The sequence below is a fragment of the Dendropsophus ebraccatus genome, chromosome 5 (genome assembly GCF_027789765.1).
Source record: "Dendropsophus ebraccatus isolate aDenEbr1 chromosome 5, aDenEbr1.pat, whole genome shotgun sequence".
In the NCBI taxonomy this organism is placed as follows: domain Eukaryota; kingdom Metazoa; phylum Chordata; class Amphibia; order Anura; family Hylidae; genus Dendropsophus; species Dendropsophus ebraccatus.
Window position 1 is genome coordinate 137742474 of NC_091458.1, and position 18204 is coordinate 137760677.

Sequence of the window (18204 nt, forward strand, 5' to 3'; positions counted from 1 at the left end):
ATAATAGAACAAAATATATATATAGTACACACATTGCTATTAATAAAACTAATATTCTGTTTATCAAACCCAATGCATCGCATGTATTTACTTTGTATACCCATCATCCCTGCTCTAGAAATTTAAAGAGACAGTAGGTTTATGCAGCCCTCTATAAGAGTAGAGACAGAGAAGCTGAACAGAATGATGGATCACTTATATTTTTCTGTGCATATCTTTCTGACTAACATGGACAATAAGTAGTCCTCTCCATTATGTGCATGAGCTCAGTAGTCCTCAATATTCATGAGAAGCAGAAAACTCCACCCACCAGCTTCTGATTGGCAGTTATCTATCCATGCTGTGTGTACGCAATCACCTGTCAATCAGCAGCTGGGGGAAGGGGTGTGGCAAGAATCCTATTCTCCTACCTATTAGGAGAACTGCTGAACAGAATGATGTCAGTAATACACTGATCTGTTCAGCATTTCTGTCACTAGTTTGCGCTGCCCTCATATTTGGGCAAATCTGTTTTTATTGAAAGCTTGTGCAAAAAGTTGTACAGACATGCGCCAACTTGGCACTAAGAAGGCAAATGGCGCCTACAAGATAAGTTTTTACAACACGCCTCAGAGAAACTGTGCGAAAAAGGGTCGGGGGAGAAATGGGAGGGGTAAGTAGTAATGAGCATGTACTTCAAGAAGGTAGTAACATAGCAATAAAGAGGTTGTGAAGCAATCATAAAGTCCAGGTACAATTACGTTCCATGTATGAAAACAGTCCATGTTCAGCTCTTGGGTTCTTGCAACAACAGTGCTCAATGCCAGCACAAACCTAGTAACAGGTTCCCTTTAAACTGGTGGACTTCAATGTTTTTAGGGTGGCGCTGCATTTATTGTTGGGTTGAGTAGTTGAGATTTATTGGAGGATTTACATTATCCTTACTCATGTCATCTATCATAGGGTTTTCCTGTATAAATACAGTAGAGAAGAAGGTATTGAGGAGATTGGCCCCCCCCTCCCCATCATTACACACAGATTATTTTTTAGGGGACCAACATTATGAGGGAATTGAGATTCTTTATAAATTTTGGGAAAAGACTGGTTCGGCACTGTGTCAGACTGGAGAGAATACCCAAAGCTATACCTATACTTTCTGCAGGACATCCAGCAGCTGATAAGTACTGGAAGACTACTAGAATTTTAAATAGAACTCTCTGGCACCAGTTGGTTTGAAAGAAAGAAAAATTGTGAGCCAACCCCTTTAAGCAAAGTGGTGTCATTATTTCACTTAACTAGGGGTCTTAGAACATCGACTGGGGATGAATGCCAAGCCAAACAAACTCTCCAGAAGGAAACTCTTTACATCATTATTAGTCACATGATTTGTTGAGCCACATACATGACCCAATGGCCTCAATCTTATAAGAAAAACATTTATTTGTGGTAACAAAGTTGAAGCTTTTTATTTCTACAAATCAACGTATAGCTTACCTGAATACGTATTCGCCTCGCATAGCGTGCAAGAGCTGGCCCCGCGATATGAAAGTGTGTTTTTGGGGCATAGCTGGCAGAACGAAGCTCCACTACTAGGGGCAAATGTACCCGGGTTGCATGGGAAGCATTCTGAAGTATATGCAACACCTGAGAAAGAGAGAAAAAACTGCATTGTCTACCAGCAGAATTTCTCTTTATATAGTAAGAACATATAAACATATAGAACACATACCTGTAATGGCAATATTCCTTAACAACACAGGCTTAAGTGTGCTAAATCCCATAGAAAAAGCTGTTGTTCTCCAGTATAGCACATTAGTTCCATGTGTAAGTTTTACCTAAAAAAAAAAGTTATCATGAATGTATTGAATCACATGTAATGAGCCCAAAAACAAATGGGCGACTTGTGATAGATTGGATTAAAGGGGTTGGCCACTTTATAGTAAAATTGCTCAGTGTACAGTATTAGTAAGTGTACCCACTGTATATAATGACAGCAGCTCCCTGTGTACCTCATAGAGCTAAAATTGCACTCCCCTCCTCCAGGCTGTACTGTCCTGCTCTGTGGTGAGTCTGTCCATAGGATGGCCGACATGGAGGAGCATGTGACTATGCCCCGTCCCCCAGTGTCCACCATAGGCATATACAGGCTCAGTGGTTTACACTGGGGGGTGGGCATGGTCACATGCTCCTCCATATTGGCCATCTTACAGACAGATTCCCCACAGAGCAGAACAGCACAGCCTGGAGTGTGCAGTGGTGTCTCACCCCAGTCATTGACTGGCTGAGTGGGGCATCCGTCAGCCGGGTCGTGACGTAGCTTCAGGGGAACTAGGAAGACTGCAGGAGCAAGACGTGGAACCAGGAAAGGTAAGTATGCCTTCTTTATTATGTTCCCCTAGTCCAAAATAGTAACACCACCCGGACTTCTCCTTTAATCCCAGCTCATGTTCTAAGGCCTCTAGAAATTGTGATCTTCGAAAAATGGCACCAGAGTGCAAGAATTTGTCTTTCTAAAAGCGAGTTTCTTTGCATACACCATGGTCTATCAGTTTAAATTGTTAATTTATTGTATCTTGAGACCATAAATCTAGGAGAAACCAATCACACTGGATAAGGAGGGTTTTGCTGTCTGGAAACCTATTTCTATGTAATCGGAGCTGCTGATTACGAAAATCCCCTTGAATTTTTCCTATCATGTACTGTCTTTCTAAAATTGTCTGTTTGAATGCTTTTTTTCAGGCATGTTAACCTAAACACATACTGGAAACTTTCCGGAATGGAGGGAGGAGCTTAATCTTGTCCAGCCTCTCCACTGAGAAGAAGGTAGAACTTAGTTGCGTTTTAGCAACTAACAGGACAGGAGGTCTAAAGCAGCCATTTTGGATTGTTTAAGCATCAACAACTTTCTTCTTTGTCTCTCTTAAACTACAGGGTCTAACAGTGGAACTGCATAGATGGCTGTGCCATTAGCAACCTATATGGTGTTAGCAAGAAGAGGTTAATAGGTAGTTAAGAAGACTGAAAACTGCAGAATGTGTTAATTACCTGATGATAACCCCATTCCCTTTCAGTGGTTGTCATCCATCTTGAATTTTCCTCTCTTGGCTGGCACTGGTTATTTTGAACCTGAAAAAACAAAGTGGAAAAGTTAAAACAGAAATCATCTAAGACCTGCCTTACTTACAGTCAAAATATATAAAGCAATCAGCCATATCATTAGGGAGAGAAAATCCTCTTGTAAAAATCCCTTTAGGAAGTTCTCCACTTCAGACAAGTGATAAATAGGGGCATTCCTAAGGATGAAGAGGGCATGAAGAGGAGGGATGGAGGGGCGTCTCAGGCCTAGGGCACAGACAATCTGGGCCACACCAGTTTGACACAGGGCTGCAAGTTTAAAAGTAGTTTTTTAGGACAATAACTGCATCACCTGCCGAACAGACCCCAGGACAGATTGGATGAAAGCAGCTATCCGAAGGTACAAGCAGTTGGGAGAGGGGGAGGGGCAGATTGTGGGAACAAAATCGCTTTAATCTACAGCTGATCCCTGCACCTGTGCTTTGGATGACAAAAGTGGTGCATGCAAAGTAAGATTAAAGGTGAAGTCCAGCGAAAATTGTTATTAAAGTATTGTATTGTCCTCCAAAAGTTATACAAATCACCAATATACACTTATTACGGGAAATGCTTATAAAGTGCTTTTTTTCCCTACACGTACTACTGCATCAAGGCTTCACTTTCTGGACAAAATGATGATGTCACGACCCGACTCCTAGAGCTGTGGTGGCTGTGGCTGCTGGAGAGGATGATGGCTGAGGGATGCTCAGTGTCCCTCCAGTGCCCTGTGTCCTCAGTGTCCCCCTGCCATCATCCTCTCCAGCAGCCACAGCCCGCACAGCTCTGGGAGTCGGGTCGTGACATCACCATTTTATCCAGGAAGTGAAGCCTTGATGCAGTAGTACGTGTAGGGAAAAAAGCACTTTATAAGCATTTTCCGTAATAAGTGTATATTGGGGATTTGTATAACTTTTGGGGGGCAATACAATACTCAAATAAAATTTTTTGCCGGACTTCTCCTTTAATGACATGTAACCCACTGTGTCTTTACCACTATTATCATCCACAACACAGACTTTGGATTTGCAGAAGGGGCTTGGCTATAAGCCCTGTATGTATATCGAGGGGGGGTGGTAGCAATTTGGAATGCCAAGCTGTGGCACATCAGCAGCTTGGAACTACCTCCTTGTGGCAAATTTTCAAACCACATGCAAAGGAACAGTGGAGTAGTCACCCATTGCAACCAATCAGATTCAGATTGCTTCTTTAATTTTAGAAAGCTTTAGAAATGGATACTTACAAAGAATTCAAAGGCTATGTTGTTATCCGGATAAAGAAATTCAAAGCTGACAGTTCCCTCCTGTTTCAAGTTCACGGAATACATTAAAGTGGCTGTACATTCATCAGTATTTGATGCCACGTATTTCCCACGGGGCTCCCACTGTGACCTAGAAGTAGAAGAAGTATTAGTATCCAGTATCCATGAAGCTGTTCATATAAAATGGGGTAGTTCAGCAACAAAAAAAATCCCTGGTATCCCTGACCATTGTAACATTTGTAATGGGGAGGAGTCTTAAAACATTTTTTTTCTCCATAGTACCCCATTAACACTCTGCGATCACCTGGTCTGAAGGCAGAGATTGACCTCTCTGCATTTTTATGACCTACAATTACATGCTCCACCTAAAAACTCATATATAAAGATAGCAAAAACATGTATAAAGTGCCCATGATGAAGGAGAACAAATCCTCAGAAACGTGTAGGAAACTTTTTTTTTTTTTTAAACCGCTAGCCATAGTACTATAGATAAGAGTACAAAGTATCAGACATCTAGTTACTAAGCCACTGGCTGGAACCTTGAAAGCAGGAGGAGTTTTCTATGGGGATTTGCTACTGCTCTGGACAGTTCCTGACATGGACAGAGGTGGCAGCAGAGAGCACTGTGTTAGGCTGAAAGAATACACCACTTCCTGCAGAACATATAGCAGCTCATAAGTACTGGAAGACTTGAGATAGAAGTAAATTACAAATCTATGGCACTTTGATTTGAATAAGATTTTTTCTTTTTGCGTTACTACCTTATTTATATATACCTGTCAATTCTTTGAGCGGAGAGTGGATACATGCAAAGCATCCCATTGACACACTGATACAGTCGCAGATCTGTTTGCTATGCTCCCTCCCCCTGGGTATTTTTATTGTTAAGTTTTTGGAAATAAAGAAGACCACACGTTGATGGGTGAGTGCCTGTTTCTTTATCTGTTTTGGATTTACACTGAGACAGGCGCAGAATTCCGCCTGTGTGAACATACCCTTAGTTTGCATCCCTACAGAGGATATATATAATAGTAGTAGTTGTACTTACATGTTACAGTTCCCATATTCTGTTCCATACACGTTGTTTGAAAAGCTTGTGAAACCATGTGGAAGTTCTGTCCACTCCTCAAATTGAATGCCTGTCCCCAAAGAGTATGTTCCTTTTCCACATGGGGTACATTCTTGCACTTCCATGTCCAGGTATTGCCCTGCAGAGCAGGAGAAGGCTAGGGGAGAAGAAACAGTTATCATACCAATAAAGCATTAGATCGCAGCTTTAACCCTTTTAGGACCGATGCCTTGAGGACCAGAGCCCATTTTTGATATCTGACCAGTCTCACTTTATGTGGTTATACCTCTGTGATGCTAAAACTTATCCCAGCAATTTTGAGATTGTTTTCTTGTGACATATTGTACTTTAGGTTGGTGGTAAAATTTGGCCGATATCCGTACAATTTTCATGTGAAAAATCCCCACATTTCATGAAAAAATGACAAAATTAGCTGTTTTCTGTTTTTTTGTTTTGTTTTCCCCCTGCGGTCACTGTGCAGGTTTAGTTACGTAATCATTTTATTGCCAGCATCCTTACGCACGCAACAATACTGAATATTATTTATTTATTTAATTTGTGTGTGTGTGTGTGTTGCGTATACTGTTGTACTTTACTTTACTGTCCCACCATGAAGACATCACTATTTGATTGCCTGATTACAGGCACATTACATTGCAATGCAGATCTGCATTGCATTGTAATGTGCCTGTAAAATAGGCAAAGCTGACCAGGCTCAGCCACCGTAGTTATGACACAGGAAGCTTCAGGGAAGTCTCTTGATGTCATAGCAACCATTGGGGCCATGTGATCACTTCTGCAGGGCCCCGATGGGAATAGAGGGAAGTTTCTCCCTCTATTCTACACTATAGGTGCTTCGATCGGCCTAATTGCAGCACCTATAGGGTTAACTGCCCCGATCTGCGCGGGTCGCGGCAGATGCGGAAGGTGCCCAGCAATCAGACAGCCGGTACCTGCCACGGGATGGCACGGGTGCAGCTCCTGCGCCCGTTTCATCCCAGGACGTAACTGAGCGATAACTCACCGCAAAAAAGGACATACAGTTACGTCCTTTGTCCTGAAAGGGTTAAATGAGGCAGCTTGCTGCACTATTTGGTGGGCGGGACAATTGCCCCCACTGCAACAATCCTACTGGACTGCCCCTTGTCCTAATATTCATCTAGCACTCTGCAGTGATAAATGTGGTAGTGCCCCGGTTGTAATCCAGGGCTCAAACACCGTGATGATGTTATGTCGGTGGTTGAAATATAGCTCAGCCAGTTATAGTTCTGTTGTGACGCCAGTGCTGACTGGTATACTGGCTTTTAGTGTGTGGCTGGCTATATTGATCCCTAAAGGTCAGTGACCTGCTGGGCTGTGAGGGGTCCCTTGGGCTCTTATCATGGTGGTCTGGAGTGGAGGGATGACCCACCCGGACTGTCGGTACAGCCAGCCACAGAAAGGAGAAAATGACCCAAGGATGGTGTAGCCTGTGTGTATGGGTGTTGTGGTAATTATCACTGAGTCCCAGTAGAATAAATAACGTGATCTTTACTGACAAATAATACAGGATAATAGGATGACAAGCGACTTTTGAGATACAGACTCGTGTTAAATGAATCTGTGCTAAGAGATGCTGAAGTGGTGACGTAGAATAGCAGTGCTGGTTTAGTTAAGTACAGTAGAGAGTTAGGAAGAGTGGAGAGGAGTTTGTCGGGAGAGCCCCAACCCAGTTTATTAACGTGTTCCGCCGTAAGAAGACATACTTAAAGATACTTGAGAAGAGAACAATACTTGTGCCCATGTTTTGACCTTTGTTACTATAAACCACCTTCTGCCCTGCAGTGTCGGGGTATCCGTCCTAGGAGGGTGACACAAGCCCCAGTCTTGGTTACCTGAGTTAAGCAAAGTGTCCAAACATGTGCCGGTGTCACCTGCACTATGAGATGGAGTATGTAGGCCTTGGCTATGGCTGCTTTTCTCTATCCGGGTCAGTTCCTCTGCCTTAGGATACCGCCTTGCAATGTATAGAGAGATTCACAGCGTGGGTTGAGGTGTTCTCTGACTTGTCCTCCTTAAGGGTTTAGCACTGCATCTTGGCTGTAAGTGTAGCCTTGAGAAAGAAAGTTTCTGCGTTCTGCATACGTGTGTCCACTACTACAGCTGGTCTGTCCCGGACAGGGAACTTGGCAGAGCCAGGCTCCTGGCAAAGTTCAGCAGGGATGCCTGATCTGTGTGTTTTGCTACACTGTGAATCAGAGAAGAACTAACTAAAAGTGGTCCTACACTTCCTCTCCCCATGTGACTACTTCCTACAGGGTGTGTGTAACAGCCTCTGTGAGTGGTGAAGAAGAGAGTGTATAGAAGAGAAGAGGATAGTCATAGGTACACTGTGATAATGCAACAAGCAGACAAAGACATATAAAAAAGCCACAGCAAAATCCAGAATGACCAGACTTTTCATATACTTCATCTGTCTCTAACTGCTAACTCAAAAATTACTTTTTGTCAAAAAGAGCTTCAAAAGTTAGGGGTACTCTGGGGAAAAAATGTTTTTTATATCAACAGGTGCCAGAAAGTTTTGTAATTGACTTCTATTTAAAAATTTCCTTTACTTATCAGCTGCTGTATGCCTTGGGGTCTATTCTTCCCAGTCTGATACAGTGCTCTCTGCTGCCACCTCTGTCCATGTGGGGAATACAGCAGCTAGAAGACTCAAGTTTGTTTGTCTTTTTAAATAGAAGTCATCTACAAATTTGTATAACTTTCTGACACCAGTTGTTTAAAAAGAATAAAATAATTTCCCCCCCAGAGTAGTCATTTAAAGGCATAACCAAATGAAAACTTATTTCCACAATGAACTAACCACATTCTGTTCCTTTGACTGGGTCTGGTAGTCCTGTGCACAGTCCGGGGGTATGAGGAACAGCCACTCGCCATCTGGTTCCTTTGCTGTCGCATTCAGTATATTCATAATGGTATTCTGACTGGACAACAGAGAAGAAAAATATAAATCAATTAAAAAGATTAATTTAAAAATTGTAATTTTAAAAATACCATTATATATTAAGATACACATTACTACTCTGTTTTTTCTTACTTGTTTCTTGTTTTTTCTTCTACTAATGTGCTGAGAAAAATAAATTAAAAGTAATGTACATGTCAGTTTACGGTGAAGTCAGGTGTTCTTTTTTATTTTTTTTAATAGTTTAACTATTGTGTATTAACTGCATCCTGCTCCACCAGTGGGGACACATCAGGAACCTCCTATGTAAGCAGCTGCCACTCACTGCTACCAGCAGTAGCCTTCCTTTTCCTCTGTCATAAGTTTCAGACGGCTGACAGGCTCAACCTCCCCCACTGCTGAAATTCTCCGGAGGACTACTCTTTCATGGGGCCTCTGACTGCTGCCTGTTAGGGCGATGGTGTGTGGAGGTGCATACGAGCGTGGACAGGCTGGATCCCACAGGTGGTAGCCGAACCTCTGAAGTGTTTGGTAATGCATGCTAAGTAGGCTCAGAAACTGAAACAAAGAATAGTCTATTCCTCCACACCATACCAGACTAAACTGAGCAGTGGCTGGCCAGTGGGAGAGATGGTGGTCCTGACAGGCTTGGAAAAAAGGTTGCAGCTTCCAGTAGCACCCAGTGCCAACACCAATCCATGCCAAGAGCGGGACGTTTCTTTGGCTCTAAGAGAAGCAGATCGCTGATCTCAGGGAGACCAGCCAAACGATAACAGGCTAGTCCTGTGTTTTAAGACTCTTCAATGAGGATCCACAGGCGTTTCTTCTGTCCTGTCTCCTGTCATGTCTTGGACGCAAGTCAGCTTTGGAGGACCATCAGCAAGAGCTTCTGTCAAGCCTAGCACTCCCCCAGAGTCTCAGCCAATGTACTCTGAAGATGTCAGAACAGTCAGCGTTTGGAAGGCAGCATTAAGACTTCAAGAGTTTGTAGGCCACAAAGCAGGTAGGAGGGGAGGGCAGCCTATCAGAAAAGTAAGGGATCGTACCGCATGCCACTAGAAGAAGAGAGCTTAGAAGAGGAAAACTTTGTCCCAAACTAAGATGATGATGTTGCAGACCCTAAGGCCGACTGCCCGCCCCCAGGAAGTGGATCATTGGATCACACTATATACAGAGTGAGGGGGCTTGCAGGTGATTGCACACCCGCAAGGGATTATGGATAATCCCTTGCCCCTAAACATGTGCGTCCACGATCGCGGCACCGTGTTTAGCGAATTTGTTAACAAATTGCATGGAATTGACATCACGATTCACTTAACGCATCTCTAGTAGAGACATAGGGGGTTAATATGTAGTTTACTTGTGGAACCCTTCAGATACTGACTAGTGTAATGGACAACATGGAAGAGAGTGGGCCCGTACCCCGGATGTTTCAGGACCCTAGAAACTACGCTGCAGCAGGACACAGATTTCCTTCCTTAATATGTCCCATTCCTCTGAAATTCCCTCTAAGCATTGGCTAATAAGAAAGATTTTCTGTGTGATGGCAGCTAAAAGATTTTATCCAAACTTAAAGGGGTTATCCAGTGCTACAAAAACATGGCCACTTTTCCCCTTATTGTTGTCTCCAGTGCAGGTGCAGTTTGCAGTTAAGCTCCATTTACTTCAATGGAACTGAGTTTCAAAACCCCACCCAATCTGGAGACAACAGTAGGGGGAAAGTGGCCATGTTTTTGTAGCGCTGGATAAGCCCTTTAAAACAACATGGCTGCATGCGTCCATATACAGCACCACCCTTGTCCCTAGTTTGGGTGTGGTTTGCAGCTAAGTTCTATTGAAATGAATGGAACTGACTTGCAATACCACACACAACCTGGGGGCAGGGGTGGCGTTTTTTTTTTCTTTTCTTTTCAAAAAAGTAATAAGTGTGCTTTTCTAATACTGAATAACCCCTTTGGCAGCCAAATGGCAAATTGTGTTTCCCCAATTTTTGACACATATAAATCTTCAATTACCAATGTTTTCATCTTTCTTAAAGAGTTTATATAATAATGAAAATCCCTGTATTTGAAATAGACTATAAGGTGTGTATAGTGTTTATGCATTGTATGCAATACATGTGACTTTTATACTAAACCTGTAGCACAATGCTAAATAATATAAGCTAATGTGACTGAGCCTGTGGTGTGACCGTACTTGTGCTTGAGGCTTCACATGTTTGTTTGCCTTGGCAGCATATATTTAGTTAATAAAATAGATGTAAAATGGAAATGGGAGCCGGATCCAGGATGTAACGTCAAGCTCAAGGCTCTTTCTTTCTTCCGTAATCAAGACTGATAAATCTTTATCTTTTATCTCGTTTGGTTAAACGGGTACTCCAGCGAAACTCTTTTTCTTTTTAAATCAACTGGTTTCAAAAAGTTATATAGATTTGTAATTTACTTCTATTTAAAAATCTCCAGTCTTCCAGTACTTATCAGCTGCTGTATGTTTTGCAGGAAGTGGTGTATTCTTTCCGGTCTGACACAGTGCTCTCTACTGCCACCTCTGTCCATGTCAGGAACTGTCCAGAGCAGGAGAGGTTTTCTATAGGAATTTGCTGCTGCTGTTGACAGTTCCTGTCTCAGACAGAGGTGGCAGCAGAGAGCACTGTGTCAGACTGAAAAGAAAAAACATTTCCTGCAGGACATACAGCAGCTGAAGTATGGGAAGACTTAAGATTTTTTAAATAGAAGTAAATTACAAAATTACAAATAAATTTACAAATAAAACGTAAAAATAACTAAATAAACATATTATATATCATAGCGTGTGCCAGTGTCCAATGTATTAAGATCTAACAATACTATGTCTGTACAGTGAACGGCGTTAACAATAAGAGGAAAAAAGCGTCAGGATTGAAAATCTTTTGTCACATTATCAGAAAAAAAAAATTATAAAATGCAATTAAAATCTCCCATCGACGCAAATATGATACTATTAAAGACTAGAGATTGTGACACAAAAAACTACACCCCATACAGCCCTGTAGGTGGAAAAATAAAATTGCTATAACTCTCAGAAGGCAAGGAGATAAAAACAAATATGGACAAATGGAAACTGGCGCCTGGTCCTTAAAGAGGAAGTCCCAGTTACACTAAGATCGGCAGGTGGGGGGGGGGGGGGAGGTATTGAAGTGAGAGAAAACAATAAACAAGTGAACACAACTGTCCATTGCCTCCATTGAGACGCTCCTGGGTCCCGTACACAGCAACCGACTGTCACTGTCCGCTAAAAATGGGTTCGTCATGTACCCAGCTCAAACCGGCACGTACCCAGCTCTTCCAGCAGCAACGTCACGGCCTGGCTGAGCGAGTGCTTGTTGTCCCTCCCCAGTCTGAGTGGGCACTTAGCCGGGAATGTTGCAGCTAGCAGAGCTGCAGGACCCCAGGAGTGGCACTACAAGACACGACGACGGGTGAGTATACTTGTTTTTTATTCCCACCGAGTGACTGTCAATTTTAGTGTTTGTGGGACTTCTCCTTTAAGGCCAAAACCCACTAAGTATACTAGCACAAACTTTAAAACTGTTTAGGAGCTCCTAACATCATAATTAATCATAATGCTGGGAGCTGTGTGAATGACCGCAGAGGTTAATACCACACACAACCGGTTGATACATGTGCTACTGTTTTTTTTATTTGGCCGGGTTTACATTCATCCTGCCATCCGGTAACGTTTCTAGTAATAGAAAAGTGCCAGGAGAAGCATCTTTGAACTGGTCCTATTCATTTCAATGGGACAGGTGTTGTTGTAGGTGTACTTCTATGCAGACAACAACAAAATGGCACTGCCCAGCAGTACACATAATATCACCTTTCCCCTCTTTGTTCCCTTGTGAAAAAAGGAGGGAGGCGATGATGTCACAGCAGATGAGCAGAGACTGCCTCTTTGTTCAGCACAGCCGTATTTCAGGTTACTTTTACCAGCAGTTTTTCTGCTGGAGCTCCCCCTAGGGGCCATCACTAGGAAATATAAAAAATATCATAATGAATTTTTCATATTTCCTTACATGTAAAAAAAAACACAAATTCAATTTTAGCATTTTCAATTTTTTTTTTTTTTTACTTTGTGACACATTCCCTTTAAGCATCTGGCTGGATAATATTGGTGCAACTGATAAATGTAAACTCAGCCTTTTAGGAAAGTGGCCATGTAACATCCCTTTACCATATTAAAAATAATAATACACTTGTTCACGCATGTAATGTATATTATTTTACATTTATGGCACTAACAAAACTTGCATCATACCCTTCACGTATTACAGAAGAACAGGTTTCAGTTTATACTAATCCAATCCACTTTACATAGGAAGCTAGCTATCCTATATATCAGCTCTTGCTCTTCCAATGCTTTGTCCTCAGGAGTTCCTCGGATAAGTTCTCATGTTTTAGTCTAACTCGATGAGTCATTCACTCCCCCACAATTAAAATGAAGTCGCCCTAGCTCTGATAAAGCACATTCTGCGCTTCCACAAACTAGGCTATTATTCATCCATACCTGTAACAGAACGGGCGCGCTATGCTTTAGCAGTTGCCGGATTACTTCTGCCCTTGATCACTGAAGATAAGACAAACAATTAAGGTGTTTTCTTACAAGGAACCTTTTTAAAAGTATACATGAACAGATGGTGCCACATTTCGGGGAGGATACGTTTGGCAGAGAAGGAGTAGTAAACAGTTCATGATATGTTCATTAAGCCAAAGACAAACATAGTGCAAAACCAAAGAGTGACACGTGGGGGGTACAAGGGGGTCTCCTGACCAGGGGCAGAAAGCAAGGTCACTGCGACCACGACATGATGGGTTCGGGATCATTTTACTTATTTTGAGTAAGATAATATAGATATATAGAGTGAGAGGTAGTCCAGCAATAAGGGAGGAGGATATAGGGGCACACGCCAACTCAGTACAAAAGGTGCTTTATTGGGAAATACAGGCAAGGCATACATGAGCGTTCCACAAGTCATGAGGGGCAGCTTTTTCACATTACCACGTTTTTTCTGGCTCATATATACAGGTAGAGGTACTGTATATGGTGGGTATATGGTAGTCAGCTATAATGGAGGTGGTGAGGGGAAAAAGTGGATGGTTTGGAAGAGAGAGCTTTGTTTGAGGACAATGGAGAATTAGTATGTGGTGGGAATACCTAGAGGAAGGTGTAGTGGAGGAAGGTGACAGGTGGACAGGGGACAGGTGGCAATGGGCAGGCAGGAAAAAAAAGATAAGCCAGTACATCCAGGAATGTGGATCTTCCCAGGGGCAAAGCAGAATCCCAGGCAAAAAAGCTACGGTGGCAGCTGAAGATCCACAAGAGGTTTCAGAATGTGCCCAGGTCTGGTAAAAAAGGCATAGGTTGTTGAGCAGGGTGGGAGTCTACTGAAATTGTTTCAGACAGTGCCCGACTTGGGGGGGTGAACATTGAGCGCTTCTGTGGATTATCCATTGGGGGCATTCAACTACCAGGGGATACTGGCCCTCTGTAATTCCAGAGTCCAAGTACCTGGTGAAGCCATGCAAGGGGACGTGTATACATCCCAGACAAGGTTAGAGGAAGACATATGAATAAATGTGCAGATGGACATGGAGCTAGGTGAGTCGCCTTCTCATTTATTAGATGATGAGGCATCAGTTGAAGGGGGAAGGTAACATATTAATGATGATTAGGAAATGTGTAATGTTACTGAAAAGCAAGGAGAAGAAACAATGGAAAGGTATGGGTATCGGGGACAAGGGGTCTATTTTGGCTAAAGGTGGTGACACTTATGGACACTTAAGCTTGTGCATTGTCTCTCACCTATTCTCTTTTGCCCAGGTGATGGTAAGGGGACAATGGATGAAAAGAAAAGTTTGTGGATAAATCTGAATTAACTAGGGAAGCCTTACCTAAAAAGGAGGAAATTAGGGTGGAGGCCATAGGAAGAAGTGGACAATATTAGATCGGGATAAGAGTTTCATCGTTTTCGTAAGTTTGGTAACAGAGCAGGCCCGAGCAGTGTGGGAACCTATGATGGTATGAATAGGTAATAAGGTTGAGTTATGGATAGAAATATCTGGATTTATGAGAGAGAGAGAGAGAGAGAGAAATCAAGGGGTTTAGGGAGAAGTGATGGTTTTGGATCTAGGAAGGTAACGTCTGTGTGTTGGACATAAAACCTAAACGCTTGTTGAATTGGTGTTGCCTGCAAATTTCAGCATAGTTGCAGGCATTGTGGCTTGAACCTCTGACAAGTAGATTGTTTAGAAAGGAGTTTCAAAGGAAAATGACAGGCTCCAGGCCCATAGGTCACAGTCCTTTGGGCCTGGAGTCAAAGAGGACAATGCCAGTGAAGGTAGGCAAGCTAAAGGAGTGTCTCAGAGTATACCTAGATGGGGAAAAAGCAAGGTTGACAAAAAAAAAAAAGTTTTAAAGAAGAATTTAGGTTTCCAATGATGGTGGGTTGTTGAGGAGTTGAGGGAGAGTAAGATTTTGAAATCGGTTAAAGAGCACATAGACCAATTGAGGGATGGCCGGATTCTTCTTCATGCAGAAAAGGATGGTTTCCTGCGTAGACTATCATGGTATGAATAAGATCACATTTAAGTACAAGTATCTCTTACTGCTGAAAACCAAACTTTTTGACCGAATCCGTGGAGCAAAGATCCCTAATAAGCTGAAAACTACACCATGAATATAATCCAATCTGCACCTGCAAGGGTGATGGATGGAAGACCACCTTCAACAACCATGACGGTCACTATGAGTACTTTGTCATTCCTTTCGGCCTCTCCAATGCTCCAGCAGTATTTTTGAGAGTTTGACAATGATGTCTACTCTACGTGTGGTGATATACAGAGAAAACATCTTGCTTCTCCTCGCCTGTCCTGCTTCCTTATTAAAGGGCCAGTATGTCTCCACCTATTTCCGCCTTCTGCAAACCCCTGATCCACCTGCATCTATTTATGGTCGCTCCACCTAAAGACTTCATAGGAGGTGTTAGGTGAGTATGGGTTATTATTTTCTCTGCAATCCCAGTAATAAGTAAAAAAAAAAATATGACCATCTGGAGTACCTCTTTAAATTGGATTCCCTTGGCATTGTATATGTCTCTCCTTCCTCCTTTTCCTCTTCTACCCCCCCCCCCCCCACCTCTCTTTCTTTAGGTCCCCTCCCTGACTAGCACCCTGTTCCTCCCAGGTAAGCACTTTGTCACGTCCCATTTTTTTTTTTGCCTCCATGTCATGTACGGACACCTGTTTGCTCTTAAATTACCTCTATGATTTTAATTAAGTTACATGTGGTGTGTATGGTTGTAAAACTTCAATTAAAAAATATGTACAAAAAAAAAAGAATTGCACTTGCACTTATTTTTTTTAATTCTTTGTAATAATTTCATTTCTAACCATCATGCCATGGAACTCACAGAGAAATTTTGCAATCCTACTGTTTCTGCCCGTACATAACAATGTAGAAGTAAAATAAATCCCACCTCCCATAAACATTCAGGTAAGGCACACTACGTTCACACTACGTTTTTGCAACCCATTTTTTTTTCATCGGTTTTTGAAAAAAAAAAAAAAGGATGGAAAAACGGATGCATTTGTGTGCATTCGTTTTGATCTGTTTTTCCATTGACATCTATTATTAAAAAACGGATCAAAACGGATCCTTTTTTTAAAGTACACAAAAACTTAGCTGACCTTATTTTTGCGTGCGTTAAAAAAACCGATGCGTTTTGATTTTTTTTTTTATATTGGAAATCAATGAAAAAACGGACACAAATGCATCAGTTTTTGAAAGAAAAAAAAAACGTAGAGTGACCCCAGCCTTACACAGGTTGAAGGCTACTTTTCATAGGAATATAACAGAGAAGCAGTGTACAAATATAATATATTGTCCCTCTAGTTTATGGCCACTATTATTTGTGTACAACGGCCGTGAGCTTCTTTGTGCTGCTCATGCATATCACAAAGCACATGGGGCACTGCCCTGAGAATTTCAGCAGCTGTCAGGCATCCAAGAACTTTCACAACCCTAACTATATAATCTAATAAAAAGCATATACATTTACCTACACCCTCTTCTTATAAACTCCTCTCTACAAAAAGACTTTTTAAGCTCTTTTTCTTAACTTAAAAAAATAAATTTTTGCCATTAACCAGGCACTGTTCCCTTTACATTCGTGCCACCCTTTGTTACCCATCTTACCTCTTTACATGCATGGAGCTGCTGTCCTTGAAGTGGGCTAAAGTTGAGAAGCAACATCAGACAGCTGAGGAAGTACATGGGAACACTTCGAGGCCGAGACAATAGAGTTGGTGCAGCCATGCCTTGATTTAAGCAGCCGACACCTGTCTGCCTGGAAATAAAACTAGGAGAGGTAAAGTACGGCGCAGTGTGCTTCCAGCTATCACCTGTTATCAAGGAGAGGGGAAGGCTTTAATATTAGGACACACCTCAACTCCACTGTCTCAGCCCTGGTATTAACCTGTCACTAGTCCAACTCGCTTTCATTCTGCAGGAAAACTGAGAATTAAAATAATACAATTTTAAACATATTTAAATTATATGAAAAATTGTAAAACGAATACTAAAGCATACGTTTTGCAGATGTCATCTTTTATTGTATTTTCTTTCCCATTTACATCTAATGTTACTTGTTTTATTAAAGAATTATACCCCCAGCTAAATGATATGTAAGGTAAAGGCTCTGTGCACATAGACATAGTGACATATTTCATCATCTGACTCCACCTGTAAGAAGTATACACTGCCTCCTATTGTCTATGGGAGATGGCCAGAAGCTGTACTTGGTTATTTCTGGCAGCTCCTATACACACTGAATAGAGCATTAGTGTACATGTGTGATTTCCACTGCTTTCCAACAAGAAACTTGGGACCCTGTTCTTGAGATAATGGGGGAGATTCTCCAGCGATCATAGTCAAAGAAATAACAGATTAGTCTGACATAATCCTTCAAGTTGTTAGTTTTTTTTTACATTTTTAGAACTACAGATGTTAAGCTAACTGGCCTGTAGTCACTGGTCTCTTCTCTACTACCTTTCCTGGGGATGGGTATAACATTGGCTGTTCTCCAATCATCAGGAACATGTCCTGTTAGGAGGGATTGCTTATACAGATCCGTTTGGGGGGGGGCTGGACACCATCAGCACCCATTGCCTTATTTACTTACTATTTAAACATAGTTCTATTTAAAACTAGTCTCTCAGTACTTAGCAGCTGCTGTTTGTCCTGCAAGAAGTGGTGTATTCTTTCCAGTCTGGCACAGTGCTCTCTGCTGCCACCTCTGTCTGTGTAAGGAACTGTCCAGAGCAGGAGAGGTTTTCTATGGGGATTTGCTGCTGCTCTGGACAGTTCCTGACATTGACAGAGGTGGCAGCAGGGAGCACTGTGCGAGACTGGAAAGAATACACAACTTCCTGCAGGACATACAGCAGCTGATAAGTACTGGAAGAGTGGAGATTTTTATTTATTTTTTAAATAGAAGTAAATTACAAATCTATACAACTTTCTGATAAAAGCTGATTTAAAAGATTTTTTTGCCAGAGTATTCCTGTGTGTTCGTAGATTTTTTTGAACCCTTACAACTTGAGACAATGCTATATCCAGCCATGTTGGGATTTTGAAAGTCTTCTTCTGAAAACAATGAGCAGAAATAGCTATTTAAATGGTCAGCGACCGCCTTATCTCAAACAATAAAAGGTATTGTCCACATTACAGATTTTTGTAATGCCAGTTTTTCTTCCATTTACTAAGATTTCTAAAGAAGGTTTTATTCCCCTCCTTAAAGGGGAAATA

The 18204-nt window shown here is 41.9% G+C and overlaps 1 protein-coding gene across 1 annotated transcript in view; it reads right to left on the reverse strand.

Annotated features, from left to right (window-relative positions):
- Positions 1–16797, reverse strand: part of ELAPOR1 (endosome-lysosome associated apoptosis and autophagy regulator 1) — a 37322-nt gene extending 20525 nt beyond the window's left edge. Inside the window, exons 1-7 of the mRNA XM_069971427.1 lie at positions 16594–16797; positions 8266–8386; positions 5400–5577; positions 4334–4481; positions 3025–3105; positions 1709–1814; positions 1474–1623 (exon numbers count right to left, since the gene is read on the reverse strand). Of these exons, the coding sequence (XP_069827528.1) occupies positions 1474–1623; positions 1709–1814; positions 3025–3105; positions 4334–4481; positions 5400–5577; positions 8266–8386; positions 16594–16713 (904 nt within the window). The 5' untranslated portion in view covers positions 16714–16797. The remainder of the gene's footprint in view (positions 1–1473; positions 1624–1708; positions 1815–3024; positions 3106–4333; positions 4482–5399; positions 5578–8265; positions 8387–16593) is intronic.
- Between the last annotated feature and the right edge of the window lie 1407 nt (positions 16798–18204).